General features: G+C 51.2%; 1 protein-coding gene across 1 annotated transcript; it reads right to left on the reverse strand.

Annotated features, from left to right (window-relative positions):
• Positions 1-8613: 8613 nt before the first annotated feature.
• Positions 8614-14063, reverse strand: LOC311633896 (kallikrein-9-like; the record flags this gene model as incomplete). The annotated part of the gene is made up of 5 exons (XM_084906902.1): positions 8614-8766; positions 9086-9222; positions 11324-11556; positions 13597-13765; positions 13952-14063. The coding sequence occupies 5 exons, from the start codon at positions 14061-14063 to the stop codon at positions 8614-8616; spliced, it is 804 nt and encodes a 267-aa protein (XP_084763028.1).
• Positions 14064-17268: the final 3205 nt, after the last annotated feature.

Below are 17268 nucleotides of genomic sequence, written 5' to 3' on the forward strand. Positions count from 1 at the left end.
ATCCATTTCCTTCTAGAAATGGCGAACTCCTCCTTATCCTTTAAAACCGCATGCAGCCCTAGCCGCTTCGTCCCATACAGCAAAGGGTTGCCTGTTCAATTCCCAGTCTGGACACATATGGTTGGGTTTTGAGTTCAATCCCAGGTCGGGGCGTGTAAAGGAGGCAACTAATTGATGTTTCTCTCTTACATCAATGTTTCTCTCCCTCTCTCTCTCAAATCAGTAAAAACATACCCTAGAGTGAGGATTAAAAGAAGCAGCAACTCATGCAATGCCTCCTCATCTGAGAAGACACCCCTGACTCCTTTAAGAAGAGACCTGGCCACCTGGCCAGTGTGGGTCAGTGGTTGAGCATCAACCTAGGAACCAGGAGGTCATGGTTCAATTCCTGGTTAGGGCACATACCCAAGTTGTGGGCTCCATCCCCAGTAGGAGGTGTGCAGGAAGCAGCTGATCAATGATTCACATCGTCGATATTTCTATCTCTCCCTCACCCTTCCTCTCTGAAATCAATTACCTATAGTAATAAAGGCATAATATGCTAATTAGACTGGACGTCCTTCTGGACGAAGCTGGGGCTGCGAGAGAAGCCCGGGTCCCAGATGCTAAAAGGAAGCCATGCTGGCAGCCGGGAGAAGGAAGGCCTACTCTTGCACAAATTTTGTGCATTAGGACTCTAGTATATATACTGAGTGGCCAGATTATTATGATCTCTGAACTCATAGGAATCTGGCCACTCAGTGTGTGTGTGTGTGTCTGTGTGTGTGTGTGTGTGTATTAGAGGCCTATGAATTTATGCATGGGTGGGATCCAGCCAGCCTGGCCAGGGGGAGAGGTTGGCCAGCCTGCCTGCTGGTCAAACTCCTGGTCGAGGGGACAATTTGCATATAAGACTTTTATGATATAGGATATACACTGAGTGGCCGCATTATTATGCACTCAGAGATCATCATCATCTGGCTACTCAGTGTGTATATGAGTCATTGCCTGGCCGATGTTGCTCAGTGGTTGAGCATTTTCCTATGAACCAGAAGGTCATAGTTTGATTCCTGGTTGGGGCACATGCCTAGGTTGCAGGCTTGATCCCCATTAGGGGGCAGGCAAAAGGCAGCCGATTAATGATTCTCATCGTTGATGTTTCTATCAGTCTTTCCTTCTCCCTTCCTCTCTGAAATCAATAACAATACATCAACCTATGAACCAGGAGGTCTTGGTTCAATTTCGATCAGGTCACATGCCCGGGTTGCAGGCTCAACACCTAGTGCAGGGTGTACAGGAGGCAGCCTATCAATGTATCTCTCTCTCTCTCTCTCTCTCTCTCTCTCTCTCTCTCTCTCTCTCTCTCTCTACTTTCCTCTCTAAAATCAATAAAAATATATTTTAAAAAATGTATCGAGTGGCTTCTGTGTACCAGGTACCGTACGAGGTGCTTAGAAAAGCACAGTGAATACATCAGACTCCCTGCCCTCATGGACGGGGTGAGAGGAGGAAGGAGTGCAGATCTTCAGGGAGTAAACAAATAAATGAGATCGTTTCTGCTATGAAAAGTGCTCCAAAAATTAATAAATCAATAAACAAAGCCATAGATTGGTGACTTGGGGGGCAGGGGAGAGAGAACCCCTTTCACCAGGGCAATCCTGGAGGGCCTCTCTGAGGAGGGCTACCGCATGCCAAGAATGTAAGCTTTGCCTGTCTCCCTGACCTGAGAGTAGCAGCTCCTTGAGGGTTAGGGCCCAGTCATCCCTAGGAACCTGATATGGGACAGGGTTCCATAAACTCTCGGGACATGACTAAAGAAAAGGGTGAATTGCCTTGCAAAATGAATCCAAGTGTTCGAGTCCCCGCCCATGTTGCTTCTGATCCTCCCAGAACAAACGCAGCGGATGCTTCATTATTGTTTCCTGGGTGTGCTCACGGGAGCGGGGGAGGAGTCTGTGCAAGGGGCTGTGCACCTGTCATCCGTGGAGGGGGCAGACACGGTGTGGTCACCGCCGTGTTCCCAGCCCAGCCCTGGCCTGCCATCCAGTAAATGCTCAATAAATTGGAGTTTGGATGGGGACACAGGGACCCCCTGTGCTGGATGGAAAATTCCTGTTGTGCCAAAACCGGTTTGGCTCAGTGGATAGAGCGTCGGCCTGCCGACTCAAGGGTCCCAGGTTTGATTCCAGTCAAGGGCATGTACCTTGGTTGCGGGCACATCCCCAGTAGGGGGGTGTGCAAGAGGCAGCTGATCGATGTTTCTCTCTCATCGATGTTTCTAACTCTCTATCCCTCTCTCTTCCTCTCTGTAAAAAATCAATTTATATATATATATATATATATGAACCAGAAGGTCATAGTTTGCAGGCTTGACATATATATATATATATATATATATATATATATATATATATATATATATATATATATATATGAAATTCCTGTTGCTCCTAGGTGCAGATGGTGTTTCTGCTCCAAACGCCAGGCTAAGTGGAGATTTGTTAGGCTTTCCTGGACTCAGTATCATACCCCCCCCCGCCCCCACTCCCACGCCTGGCATAGGAACATTTACCCAGAGACATTTTCCAAGAGATTTCCAAGAGAGAAATGAACTGATCAATGATTCTCTCTCATCATTGATGTTTCTCTCCCTTCCGCTCTGAAACCACCAAAAATATTTCTTTCCAAAGTCTCTTACAATGTCAATATGTTTGCTAACAAATCACGAAATATGGTTGAGAGTTGACCTACGAACCAGAAGGTCGCGGTTTGGTTTGTGGTTGGGGCACATGCAGGCTTGATCGGGGGAGGCACAAAAGGCAGCCAATGATTCTCATCACTGATGGTTTTATCTGTCTCTTCTTCTCCCTTCCTCTCTGAAATTAATAACCATGGTTTCTGTCATAGCAGGAACTATCTCATTCATTTGTTCACTCCCTCATGATCTGTGTCCCCTTCTGTTTTTTTCTTTTAATATATTTTATTGATTTTTTACAGAGAGGAAGGGAGAGGGATAGAGAGCTAGAAACATCGATGAGAGAGAAACATTGATCAGCTGCCTCCTGCACACGCCCCACCGGGGATGTGCCTGCAACCAAGGTACATACATGCCCCCGACCGGAATCGAACCTGGGACCCCTCAGTCTGCAGACTGATGCTCTATCCACTGAGCCAAACCATTTTCGGCCCTTCTGGTTTTTTTTTTGTTTTGTTTTTTGTGTTTTTTTTTCCAAGCAGAATCTCAAAGCCGTTGTAGGTCAGGGGTCTGGAGGACTGAGCTGGACTTGGGTAATGGGCAGTGAATGAGGGGTGGGAATGGAGGCCTGGTGAGCTTGCGATGGCAGCACTCAGTTGGTGAGGGGAATGCCATTGGATTTCACAAGCACACGGAACCATTCTCCCCCCAATCTCAGTGGGCTTCTTTGCGGGAGTGGAACCACAGAGGTGAGGAGAGTTCCTCTGGCCTTGGAGGAGGGTACGGAGGCAGGGTGAGGTCTCCTGGGTTCGTGGCCCCAGGAAGGCCAGTGACTGGCACCCTGTGACTCAGAGCCAGCCCAGCGCCTGAGGTACAGGCCCAACTGGTATTGGGTGGGCCCGGACAGGGGAAACCGTGGGAGGGAAGGAGGAAGTGGTTCAGGGATGCTTCAAGGAACTTCCTGCGGGGGGGTGAGAGGGGTAGGACGTGGGCTGTTCCCACCAGCTCTGGCGTGTGTGAGGGGGGTGGATGGGGGACCACCCTGTGCTTTTCTCCCCGGGACACAGGGTCCCACATGTCGTCACCAGGAGCTGTTTGCAGATCACAAAGTTATGGGAGAACTACGTGGGTGGGATTTGAAAGATGAGACAGGGGGGGCGGAGAACCAGGACACAGGCTTTATTGGAGGAGAAGGACCCTGCCGGGCTGCCTTCCAGAGGGAGAGAGAACACACGTGCAGGGGTGAAGGCGCCTTTTGAGGGGAGGAATGGGAAGGGGTGGGGCTTAGGGTACTCGGCACGCGCTGATTGGTGGTTTCATACAAGGCACATGATTAGGCACTTAGATACTTAGGAATCAGGAGCTTAGGGTATTTGGTGGCTTAATGTATAGTTCATGTAAGGTGCCTGGTTAGGTGCTCAGGAATGTCCAGGCTGCAGGTGCAGGTTATGTCATACTCCACCCATCAGTTGGGGGAAGAAAGGATCTAACAGGATTCACCCAGTGCTCATGGGAAGACTTGGGATGGTATCAGAGCTTTCTATGACTCGCTCGGGGATAAGGAGTGGTATCCAAAGTTCCGTCTCTCTTAAACCCGTCCTGGAGAATGTCCGGCCAGGGCTTCCATAGAGCGAGAAGGGAGGAAAACTACTAGTAAAGGTGAGTCACCAGTAGTCCCTAGGCTGGCAAACACATTTTGTGATTTCTTAGCAAACGTATGGGCCTTTCAAGAGACTTTGGGAAAATGTTTTTATTGACTTCAGAGGCAAAAGGGAGAGAAACATCAATGATGAGAGAGGATCTCTGATCAACTGCCTCCTGCACGCCTTGCACTGAGGATCAAGCCCGCCACCCCGGGCACGTGCCCTGACCCTGGGAATTGACCCTTGACCTCCTAGTTCCTAGGTTGATGCTCAACCACTGAGCCACAACGGGAGGACTTCAGAGAGCTATTTTAATGGAGACGGAAAATTTACCCATTCAGTGAACCACAGGTGACTTGAGTTAAACTGATTGGCTTAGATAAGTTTCATTTCTCAGAATTTGTATTTTAACCCTTTGTACGCCTCAAGCATCTGTAAATGTTTTAAAACCGTTTTGTTGTTTTTTTCCATGAGAATTTCCAACGGAAAAAATATGAAAAAACACCCATATTGTGAGTAATATATTTATTTTTATAATATTCATTGCACATTGACTTTTTAAAATTAAATTCATAATACCGTGGCATGTGGGGATGGTTTCCGTGTTGGATGCGTGGCAGTTAACCGGTGAACAGATTATTAAGATAAGCTTATTGGAAACTAGATATTATCATTACAAAGGCAGACAGTTTCTTTGTTGTTTTTTGCTTTTTCCTCAATCCGTGGCGGTCTCGCTTCCTGACACGTCCTCAAAATTTTGGGCTCCGATAAGCCCATAAAATTTGCGTATAGGTTTGGGCCAAGTTTTGCTGATGGGGATGAGGTTGAGGTGGGGGTGGGGCATGTTGGTCGTGGGGGTGATGGCTGATGGGGGGACTGGAGGGTTTGGGGATGAGAGCGGACCCTCTGCTCCCCCATCACCTCCCTCTGCTCATTCCCCCCATCTGAGGCCCTCCCCATGCAGGCCCTACCTGGCAGGGGTCCTGGCCTTGGTCCAGGCCCGCGCACATCATGTTGCTGGTGACCACGCCCGGGTAGAAGACCTCACACTCCCGGGGGCTCAGGATGGTGACCCTGGAGCAGCTCAGGCCCTTGTTGTACCTCACTGATGGGAGAGAACAATGGGTTCTCCTGGATCCAACCCCAGTGCTCCGGGGCCTGGAGTCCACACACCCAGACTGTTCCCATCCCAGGTCCCAGGCCCCCAGCTCCTCCTCCCTCAGACCCAGCGGTCCAGGCCCCCAGTCCCTCCTCCCTCAGACCCAGGGGTCCAGGCCCCCAGCCCTCCTCCCTCAGGCCCAGGGGTCCAGACCCCAGCCCCTCCTCCCTCAGACCCAGGGGTCCAGCCCCCAGCCACTCCTCCCTCAGACCCGGGAGGTGGGGCCCCTCAGCTTCTCAGACCCAGGCCCCCAGCTCTCTTCTCTCAAACGTCCTCTGTTAAAGACTCAGACCCCAGTTTCTCTTCCCTGATGGGAAAGTCCATTTCACTCTTTCCTCAGGCCTAACCCACCTCAGGCCAAGCATCCATTCGGGTTTTTAATATATTTTATTGATTTTTTTACAGAGAGAAAGGGACAGGGAGAGAGAGTTAGACACATCGAAGAGAGAGAAACATCCATCAGTTGTCTCCTGCACACCTCCTAATGGGGATGTACATGCCCTTGACCGGAACTGAACCTGGGACCTTTCAGTCCGCAGGCCGACGCTCTATCCACTGAGCCAAACCGGTTAGGGCCATTCGCGGTTTTTGAACACATGGTTTTTGTTGATTTTAGAGAGAAAACAAGGGCGAGGGAGAAAGAGAGAAACGTCCATCAGCTGCCTCCTGCTCGCCCCCTACTGGGGATGCAGCCCAGAACCTGGACCTGAATCCTGAAGGGAATTGAACTGGTGACCTTTTGGTGCGTGGCCCCACGCTCAACCACCAGAGCCACACCAGCCAGGGCTGCTCACTTTTTTTTTTTTTTTACAGTGAGGGTCTGTGAGGACCCCGCTGTGACATCTATGAAGACACCAGGACACAACAGCTGAATGCCTGGAGCCAAGCTGCCTTCCAAGGTGCAAATGGGCCTTAAACTCTGCCCCCCCAGCACCTTGGTCTTCTGAGCCCACCAGTGCCTGACAGCAGGAGGGAGAGGGGTGGATCGCCACCCCCGGGGGTGGATGAGAGAGGAGACGGGCAGGAAACCCCACAAAGGCTCACACAGACCACGGGTGCCCTCGGGCCCTCCTCACCTGCACAGACTTCCAGCAGCGAGAGTGGGAACATCCAGGAGCCTATGGCAGCAGCAGGAGGCGGGCGGTGGGTGGGTGTCCCATGCTGAGGCCTGGGGGAGGGAGAGCATAGGAGCCTGAAATCCTAGTAGGGTCTTGGGATTGGGAGGGGAGAGGAACAGAGCCTTTTCTGAAGGGGCTGAGTTAGAAGGGGGCGGGGGGCCGCAGATTCCTGAATCCGAAGAGAGAGGAGGGGAGGGTGTCTGGGATTTTTAAGTGACCAAGGAGAAGGGAGCTAGTATCCCGGATGCCTCCTGAATCTCAGGGAAGCAGAGCCTGGGGCTCAGATTCCCAGGTCGGGTCCGGAAGGAAAACGGGATCTCAGGTTCAAGCCCTGGGCCTGAAGGAGGGTCCAGAGGCCAGGGGGGCGGGGTCACCTGCTGGGTTCATCTGATTCTGACCCAGAGGAAGAGGAGGCCCCAGGAGCTCAGCTCTCTGCCTGCTTCAGGGATCTGGAGCCTTTTAACTGGGAATCCCCGCCTCCTCCAGCCCTGGGCTGGCAGAACGCCCCTGGGCTGCAGTGAGGAGGGGCTGAGGGAGGAGGGGCTGGATTCTTGGGGTCCAGAGGCAAGGGAGAGGAGCTCAGAGCTGTGACTCCTGGGTCTGACACAGAAAGGACTGGGGGCTCAGACGTCTGTCTGGGTCTGGAAGAGGCCAGGGCTTGGGGGCGTTGAACCCTGGGCCTGAGAAGAGAAGGAGGAGGATGTGGGAACTCCTGCATACAAGGATGAGAGGGCTTGGGGCCTGGGCTTTGGGACTGGGGGAGGACAGGGGGGCTGCTGCCGGGAATAACCCCAAATAGAAGAAGTACAAGTCTTCTTGGTCAGGAACCTGAGGGTGGATCAGCCTTGCCCGCCGTGCCCTGAGAGGTCTGGCCTGGGCAGGCAGGTTTGGGAGGCACCATGACCTGGCTTCCCCTTCCCCTGGGGGTGACGGGACCAGCCTGACGGAACCCGGGAGGCTTGCTGCAACAGGGCTGATGGGGAAAGATCTCAGGCAGGACCCACTGAGGGCTCAGGGGAAATTAATTTAATACTAGAGGTGCGGGATGGGGGCCGGGGAGGAACTGTGGGAGGGCTCCAGGGCTTGTCCAGCCTATCTTGCCCATCCCCATCAGCTGGACCCCAGATACAAGCTAACCTACCCATCTGAGCGTCTTCCCCTGGTGGTCAGTGCACGTCATAGCGATTGGTCCAACGGTGGAACAGTCGGAAACTTAGTATATTAGGCTTTATTATATAGGATTCTTACTGATAGTAGGACAGATAGTCCCCATCATCCCCCCTCCCCCATTGGCCTCCTCTGGTAACCTTTCCCTATGGTTCCTCCAACACCCTCTCCTTGCCCTTCCTCCGTCCCACGACCCAGGCAGAAAGCAGAAAGGGCTCCATGCCTTTATTGCAAAGCCATCCAAGGGATCTGAAGACATCCAGACCCTCCCCCTCAATTCCTCCCAGATGGTCCAGGGCAGGATGCAAACTCAGGACATGCCTAAAAGCAGGGCTGTGAGGGGCGGGGCCAGACCCTCCCTGCTCGAGCCAATGGGGGAAAGCTATAGCCTTCCTGACATCATGGGGGGCGGGGACTCTGATGATAGAGGAGGGGCCACAAGGGCTGGAGTCCAGCGGAGGCCTCTCATTGGGCAATGTTCTGAGGGGGCGGGGATATTTGGTGGGTGGCCAGCCTGGGGCGGAGCCACCAGGTGATGCTATGCCCCAGGGTGGTGCCAGTCCTTGCTGATGCAGAGCCTGCACAGAGGATAGAAGTGTCTTTCAGATCCATTCCCGAGGGGGCAGAGCCTGAGGAACCAGAAGGCTTCTCCAGGACAGCTGAGGGCACTGGTGGAGGAGACCCCTGAGGCTGGGACCCCTTTATCCTACACCCCCTTATCCTGCACCCCCCTCCGCCTCTGGTCATCCTAGGCATGACCCTTATTCTTATTTTTTATTTTAATTTCTTTATTGATTAAGGTATCACATATTTGTCCTCAGCCCCCCATTCCAATCCCCCTTCCCTCAGGGCTCAGTGTTTTTTCATCGTCTTTCTGATCCACTTCACGTAGTGGCAAACGCTACTGTAGACGGCGGGATGCTGTGGTCGGGAGCAGAGCCCAGAGCCCCCAGACACCACCCCAGCCAGAGTCCCATTGCAAACCAGCGGGCCCCCAGAGTCGCCCTGTGGGTGGGAGAAAAGAGAGGAACTGTTAGGCCAGGCTTATCACTAGCATGCCATTGCACAGACCCCCCAGACATCCAGCTCTCCAGGCCCTCCTCTCTCAGACCCAGGAGGAAAAGCTCGCAGCCTTCACCCCTCCCTTGGACCTAGCATTCTGGGGCCCTAGTATCCTCTTCCCCCAGGACTTGGAGCTCAGACCCCCTAACCCATCCCCTTGTTTAGATCCAGAAATCCTGGTGCTGGCCCCACCGTCCTCTCCCAGGACCCAGAGTCTTAGCAGAATCCCCATCCTCCACCTCCTCCCCAGAGTAGACCTCACCAGGCAGGAGCCGCGGCCCCCCTCCCACAGGCCAGCACAGAGAGTGCGCTTGAAGATGTGGTCTGGGTATGCCCACCGGCAGAGTCTGGGCTCCAGGATGCTGATGTTGGCACACTGCAGTGTGAGTGGGTACTCCACTGTGGGGGAAGGAGGTCACAGAGGGTCAGCAACTATACTCATCTCACTCAGCTCACAACCCCTTTCTTCTAAAAAGAAATTTTGGGAAAAAAAATTGATTTCAGAAGGAAGGAAGAGGGAGAGAAAGAGAGAGAGACATCAATGAAGAGAGAGAATCATTGATCAGCTGTCTCCTGCATGCCCCCTACTGGAATTGAGCTGCAACCTGGGCATGAGCCCTTGACCAGAATGGAGCCCAGGACCTTTCAGTCTGCAGGCTGAGGCTCTATCCACTAAGCCAAACTGGCTAGGGCTGCACATACAACCCCTTCCTTAAGGAGGATCCATGGAGCCACAGCATCTGCTTCTCCAAGAAAGGAGAGACAGCGACAAAGAGAATCGTAGCCTGAAACAGAAACAGACATTTCTGAAGAGGGAGAGAGACGCACACAGAGAGACAAGAGACAAGAAGAGATGCGTATATAATTTACACAGAGAAAAACAGAGACCTTGGCAGGAGCTAGAGACCTTTTAAGGGGGAAAAAAATTATCAGCCTAACTGGTTTGGCTCCGTGGATAGAGCGTTGGTCTGGAGACTCAAGGGTCCAAGGTTTGATTCCGGTCAAGGGCATGTACATTGGTTGCGGCCACATCCCCAGTGGGGGGGTGTGCAGGAGGCAGCTGATGGATGTTTCCCTCTCATCGATGTTTCTAACTCTCTCTCCCTCTCCCTTCCTCTCTGTAAAAAAAATCAATAAAATATATATTTTAAAAATTCTCAAAGGAGGCCATGCAGAAACAGAAATGGGTCCAGGGATACTCAGTGAGAAGGCCCTGAATTAAAGGGGAGGAGACGCTCATAGGGAGAGGTTCATTAGTACAGAGAGAGAGAAAGATTTAGAGCAGCGGTTCTCAACCTATGGGTCGAGACCCCTTTGGAAGTCAAACGATCCTTTCACAGGGGTCACCTAAGACCATAGGAAAACACAGATACTTACATTATGATTCATAACAGTAGCAAAATTACAGTTATGAAGTAGCAACGAGAATAATTTTATGGTTGGGGGTCACCACAACGTGAGGAACTGTGTTAAAGGGTGGCGGCATTAGGAAGGTTGAGAACCACTGATTCAGAGGTACTAGGTAGAGGAGAAGGAGTTACGGCACATAGAGATAGACGTGGATATAAACACACATATATCAATATATATTGTATAATGCCTGGGTGCCAACTCAATACATGCAGGGGCTTGGTGGGTAAATAGAAGTGGGGTGCCAGGCACCATTGTGGTTCAGTCTGCAGGGGCCACCTCCACTCTCTCTCTCCAGCAATGGTCAATCTCTGGGAAATGTGGGTCCAGCATTGCCCGTTCTTTCCAAGTGAATCCAAAAACTCGGCTTTTCTGTAACATCTCCCGGGTTTCAGATGCTGGCAGCAACAAATTCAGACGTGATTTTTCAAGACTCTCGGAAAACCAGCACTAATGTGGGAAGCCAAATGTGGCTAACAGGTCCTTGATTTCTGACTCTGAGAATAGAAGGCCTTATCTAGATTCTCAGATACATGTATTCTTTCACATTTAAACACCCTGAAATCAGGAGGTGTCTTCCAGTAAGTGGGGTATCATAAGGGTCAGTGGAACCCCTCTCTCCCATTTTCAGTGAAGTAATGATGCACCTTGTAATTCACTAGAGGCCCATTGCACGAAGATTTGTGCAATAGGCCTTCCTTCCCCTGGCTGAGGGCACTGGTTTTCCTCTGGCACCCGGGACCCAGGCCTCCATTCTGGCTGCAGCGGGGAAGCCAAGTCTCTTCAGTCTTCAGTCTTCTTTAATCTTCAGTCTTCGCTCTGCACCTGTGCATGCAAATTAACCCACCATCTTTGTTGTGTTAATTTGCATACTCACTCCCGATTGGCTGGTGGGCGTTGTGGATGTACGGTCAATTTTGCATCTTTCTCTTTTATTAGTGTGGGTAGCATCTTAGATTTGATGGAATATAAGGGTGGAGAGATAGATTAATAGATAGAGGGTAGACATGAAAAGGCAGAGACAGAGAAGGAGGAGGGATTTGGACCTCAGCGTGAGACGTAAGGGAGTGTCTCATGGCCAAGGCTGTACCTATGGGGCTGGACACGGCCCCCCAGCCCGAGATGAGGCACTGGGTGCCCGGGGAGACGCAGGTCTGGCTGATGTTGAGGGGCTGCACGGCAGGTCCCAGGCGTGCCTTCCTGGGCAGGCGGATCAGCATGACGTCATCCCCGGGGTGGGGGAAGAAGTCCGTGACCCGGAACAGCTGCTCTGGGCCCTCCCTTTTCTGGAGGTGGTGCTCCCCGAGGCGGACCCACAGATACCTGCTGGGACAGACCTCAGGTGTTGTGTTGCTTTCCACAAGGTGTAGATATCCTCTCTGGATCCCCATCCTATGTGCAACCCAAGAGTGCTGTGTGATTTTAGGCAAGGCACACACCCTCTCTGGGCTCCTGATCTCCCAATCCATCCCTTTGTCTGCCTCTGCTGTTGTAGTTCTCTGTCAAAAGCTCACATCATTTCCTAAATCCATGCCAACGGAGCCACCTTCTTCATTGCCCCACCTGCAGCCTTGCTGGTGATCTGGGTTCCCTGGCACCGTGTAGGCACCCAGGGACTCCACCTACCACACAAAAACAGCCCCACCCCTGGTGGTTCTGTGGGAAGTGGCTGGTTGGTGGGGTATGGAAAATCCCCAACTTTGGGGTCAACTGTGGCCTCGGGCTTTTCCTGACTGCCATACAGCTAACCCCTCAATGCATTTCCTTCTGAGGTTTGATCCCATGTTTTCTCACTGCAGTTTTAGTTCACGTCTTCTCCTCTGGGTTTATGTTCTGGACAACAGGGGACCTTCTGGTGGTCTACACAGCCAACCCCCAACCTCTGACCTTTCACGTGAGGAACCAGACTAATGTCTGAGAACTCCAAGTTTGAGAAGGGTGAAGTTATTTCTATCTCTGTGCTGGAGCTCTGTGTCTGAGAAATTAGCCTTTTCCCCATCACCCAAACTCATCCTTGCCTCTCAATCCCTTCTACCTCCATATCTCTTCATCTTTGGGGCTGAAATCTCAACTTTGCTCTCCTAGCCTGGTGTACAGACCTTGAGCTGAAAGAGGCCCCATCATGGAGCAATGCATGATGGGAAATTCCCACATAGCATCCTGTAGCAGCACCTGCTCTTCATTCCTGGAGGGAAGAACAGGGTAGGCAGCCCCTTTCCAGAGAGATGCAGACAGGATTTCTGCCTCAGGTCCATTCTGGGATTCCATTAAAATGCCCGGGACTCTAGGATTCTAACCCCTTAGGAATCTACAAATTCTAGAATTCTATGAGGCTCAAGTTCTAGAATGTCATGAGTCCAAGATTGTACTGTTCTAGATTTCTCTCTAGATGAAAACTCTGGGATTTTAAAATTATCTGAATTAAACCTAGGATTTAATGAGCCTAGAATGTTAACATTTTGGGACAACCCGGTGAGAATATCATCATACTAGAATTCTATGAATCTATTGATTTTGGAAATTGAAAAATACAAGGTTCAAATAATCGGAGACTCTAGAATTCCCTGAATTAAAAGTGTGGAGGTTTTAAGAATCTGGAATGATAGCACTCTAGGATATTAAATGCGACAAATTCTAAACATTTATGAATATAACCTCCTAGAATTTCCTTGTTTCAAGATTCCGGAATGTTACAAATCACAGTATTCTAGGGCTCTGTGCATCTGTAGTCGATGAATTAGCCTGAATACGATTCTAGTGTTGCTCTATCCAGTACAACTAGTTCAAATTAAGATGTGTCATACGTGTAAAATGCACGTCCGCTTTCAAAGGCTTACCCCATAAACAGTAAACAATGACGTTCGTAGATATTTGGTACTGATTACATGTTAAAATAATATTGAGTAAAATAATGAGTACGTAGGTAAATCCATTATCAAAATGAAATCTTCTTGTTTTTCTTTTACTTTTTGCAACGTATCTACTAGACACGTGAAACTTAAATGGCTAGCGTTAGATTTCCTTGGCAGCGCTGCTCTGGACTTCTACGATTCTAGAATTCTCTGAGGCTCCTGTAGAACCCCGTGGATCCAAGACTTTAGGAGTCTGAGGTTCTGGATTACCCTGGGCCAGAGTTGAAGATTCAAAGAAGAGTGTAAATTTCCAGTCTTTGACCCTTAGAACCAGATTATTTGAGATTAGAATTGAGAAAAAGTTGACTCTTGGTCATTCCGAGTTCAACTTCCAGGAGCAGAAATAGAGGCTCAGCCCTCCTTGTCCACCACTCCCTCCCTCCCCTACCAGAGGCCCTTGCCCCCCTCACCTTCTCTGATCCCCGGCGCCCTCCCCAGAACTGTCACTCACGGCCTTTGGCAGTGGGCAGCTGTGAGCAGCCAGCGGTCACTGATGAGAGTCGCCCCGCACAGTAAGCGGTAGGGGTTGCCCGTGACATAGAAGAGGCCTGCCTGCCAGGGCTGCGAGTTGGGGTGGCATTCCTGAGCCCCAATGGCTCTGGTGTCTGCCCGGCTGTTCCCTGTGGGAAGTGGAGGAGAGGGGAGGTAGAGGGAGTCAGTGAACAGCAAGATGGAAGGGCTGGGGAGAGAAGCAGAGATGCCTAGAGGGCAGGCACAGGAGGCTGGGGTGTGCAGGGCCACGTGGAGAGGCTGCCGGGGCCCTGGAGAGTCAGCAGGATGGACAGGGTGGACGGCAGGAGCCTCACCTGCCAGCAGAGAAAGCAGAGCACAGACAAACCCCAGCTTCATGACCTCTGGGTGCCTGGGTCCTGGCGTCCGGCTCTGCTGTCCCTGCTTCTTTATGGTTAGCCATGTCATCGCCTTCCTCCTCCCTGGGGCCACCCTGTGATTAATTGGGGTTGGGAAATGTGGCTGGGGGTGGAGGAAGCCCTGGGGCCTGGACTGGATGCCTTGAGAAGGAGGCTGGGCAGGGGGATCCCCTGTTAGCAAGAGCTGATTGCCTGCCTGCTAGATCGGGGCTTGAATACTTGGGGGGAGGGGGGGAGGGGTGAGGACATAGAACCCTCCTGGGTGTTAGGACCATCAAATCTAAGATGCTACCCACACTAATAAAAGAGAAAGATGTAAATTGACCTTACCTCCCTGATGCTCACCAGCCAATCAGGAGTGAGTATGCAAATTAACTCCCCATGACCTCCAGGTACAGGATCCTCATGCAGGATGGTCAGTGGCCTGAAGGAGGCAGAGGGTGATGAGGAAGGTGCCTAAGGCGGGCTCTGGAGTCTTGCAGGACCCGGGACCAGGAGAGCTGCACAGAAATCAGGCTGCAGGTGGGAGAAGAACCAGGACTCAGAGGCAAGGAGCCACACCGGAGACGGGATGTGGCGGAGGTGGGGACAGAGAAAGAAATCATAGGGAGAGGGTGACAGAGGCACAGAAAGATCCAGAGAGAGAGAGAGAGAGAGAGAGAGAGAGAGAGAGAGAGAGAGACTCTGACTCAGACTGAAAGAAGCAGAGACCACAAAGATGTCTGAGAAATACGGTCCCAACTAGGTTGACACACACTTGCCATAACCTACTCCCTTCCTCACATCCTCACACCACATGGCCCTGGGTGACCCCCCTGCCTGGAACCAGTACTTTCCCTCTCTCTTATTGTCCCCAGATCCTGGCTACGTGCGGAGAACATTCTCTTGTTCTTTTTCTCATCCATCTCCTCCCCTCAGTTGTCCTTCCCATCACCCCAATCTTGCTGCATCTCCCCCACACCTTCTCATCTGATGGGCAGCCCATGAAGGGCCAAGCCCAGGTCTGACTCATCTCTGTTTCCCCAGAATCACTCAGTTCACGCTCGGCTCCCGGGAGGTTTCAGAATATGTTAATTGAATGAGTGGATGCTTTATTTTATTTTATTTTATTTTATTTTATTTTATTTTATTTTATTTTATTTTATTAGAGGCCTGGTGCACCAAATTTGTGCACAGGGCATGTGTGTGTGTGTGTGTGTGTGTGTGTGTGTGTGTGTGTGTGTGTGGAGGGGGGGGCGGGTGTCCCTCAGCCCAACCTGCACCCTCTCCAATCTGAGACTCCTTGTGGGATGTTTGACTACCCATTTAGGCCCAGGATCAGGTCTAAATTGGTAGTTGGACATCCCTCTCAAAATTTAGGAAGGCCAGCGCTCCCAACCACTTGCCTGCCTGCCTTTCTGATTGCCCCTAACTGCTCCCTTGCCAGCTGGATATCCCCTAACTGTCCTCCCCTGCAGGCCTGGTTGCCTCCAACTGTCCTCCCCTGCAGGTTTGGGTCTCCCCCCCGCCCCACAACTGTCCTCCACTACAGGCCTGGTTTCCCCCAACTGCCCTCCTTTCAGGCCTGGTCCCTCCCAACTGCCCTCCCCTACCGACCATCTTGTGTCCACATGAGAGCAGCCATATTTGACCACATGGGGGCAGCCATCTTGTGTGTTGGAGTGATGGTCAATTGCATATCACTCTTTTATTAGATAGTATTGTTTAAGGTATCACAATTAGTAGTACATATATCTCATTTTCTTTTTCCCCATTGACCGCCTCCCAGCCTCTCCTACTCCCTCCCTGCACTTGCCCTCCCCCTTTCCCCTGGTGTTTTGTGTCCATTGGTGTGCTTATATGCATGCATACAAGTCCTTCAAGTTGATCTCTTCCCCCTTCCCCCAACCTTCCCCTGACTTCCCGCTGTAGTTTGGTAGTCTGTTCGATGCTTCTTAGCCTCTGCTGTATCTGTTTTTGTTCAACAGTTTATAATGTCCTTTATATTCCACAAATGATTGAGATCATGTGGTAGTTATTTTTCACTGCCTGGCTTATTTCACTTAGCATAATGCTTTCCGGTTCCATCCACGCTGTTGCCAGTGGTAAGAATGCCTTCTTTATTTTTACAGCAGCGTTTCTTAAGACCCTTCTTTTCCTGGGGAAACTTGACCTCATCCTTCGAGACCCAACCTAAATACCACCTCCCACAGGAAGTCTCCTGTGATTTCTCCAGGCAGAGTCCATCTCTTCCTCCCCTGAGCACTCACCACCTCTTCCCCCGGCCACGAGCCTGATTGAGAAGCTGGGTCTGGGCTCCCTTTGAATGCATCCTCACAAGGAAGTCACCGTCTGGAGTATGAATTCTGGACCTGGACTACCTGGATCCGAATCTCGATGCTGTCACTCATAAGATGTGTGAACTTGAGCAGGTCTATGGACCTCTCTCAGCCGAGGTCGTAGGGGCATTGATTCACACGTGTGAGGAGAGTGTCTGGCACATTGCGAGTATTACCCGCCTATATCTGTCCATCTCCTACAGAGCCCTGTCCTGCCCCCAGGACTGCAGTGCTCTTAGCTCCCTCCCCAGACGAGCAGGTTTTGAGAGCAAGGACTGAATACCCACTGTGTGCCTGAATACCCACTATGTGCTAAGAGTCAGACTAGCTGCTTTAAGAACATCTTGACAGCTGCCTTTGTGGACTGTTTACTCTGTACCTGGCAGTTAGATAAGCTCTGCATCTCAACGTCACAGGAAGGGCGTGGAAACTGAGGTAGAGAGTTCAAGTAATTTGCTCAGCGTAGTAAGTGACCCATATGCATGCCCCGTCACAGGTGAACTCCTCCTTATCCCTTAAAACCCAGCGCAATGCCTCCTCCTCCTCTGAGAAGACTTCCCTGACTCCTTGGAGAAGAGACCTAGGCTGCTCCTTGGGGACCACTGTCCCTCTTTCTGTTACAGCATTGATAAATTGGTGTTATTATTATTTTTTTCGTTCAAGAGTGTACTGAGTAGCTTTTGTGTGCCAGGCACTGTACCAGGAGCTTAGGAAAACCACAGTGAAGCCCTAGCCAATTTGGCTCCGGGGATAGAACATTGGCCTGTGGACTGAAGGGTTCCAGGTTCGATTCCAGTCAAGGGCATGTATATTGGTCGTGGGCACATCCCCAGTAGAGGGTGTGCAGGAGGCAGCTGATGTATGTTTCCCTCTCATCTATGTTTCTAACTCTCTATCCCTCTCCCTTCCTCTCTGTAAAAAATCAATAGTATATAT

The sequence above is a fragment of the Pipistrellus hanaki genome, assembly GCF_964339955.1.
Source record: "Pipistrellus hanaki genome assembly, chromosome: 15".
Lineage (NCBI taxonomy): Eukaryota > Metazoa > Chordata > Mammalia > Chiroptera > Vespertilionidae > Pipistrellus > Pipistrellus hanaki.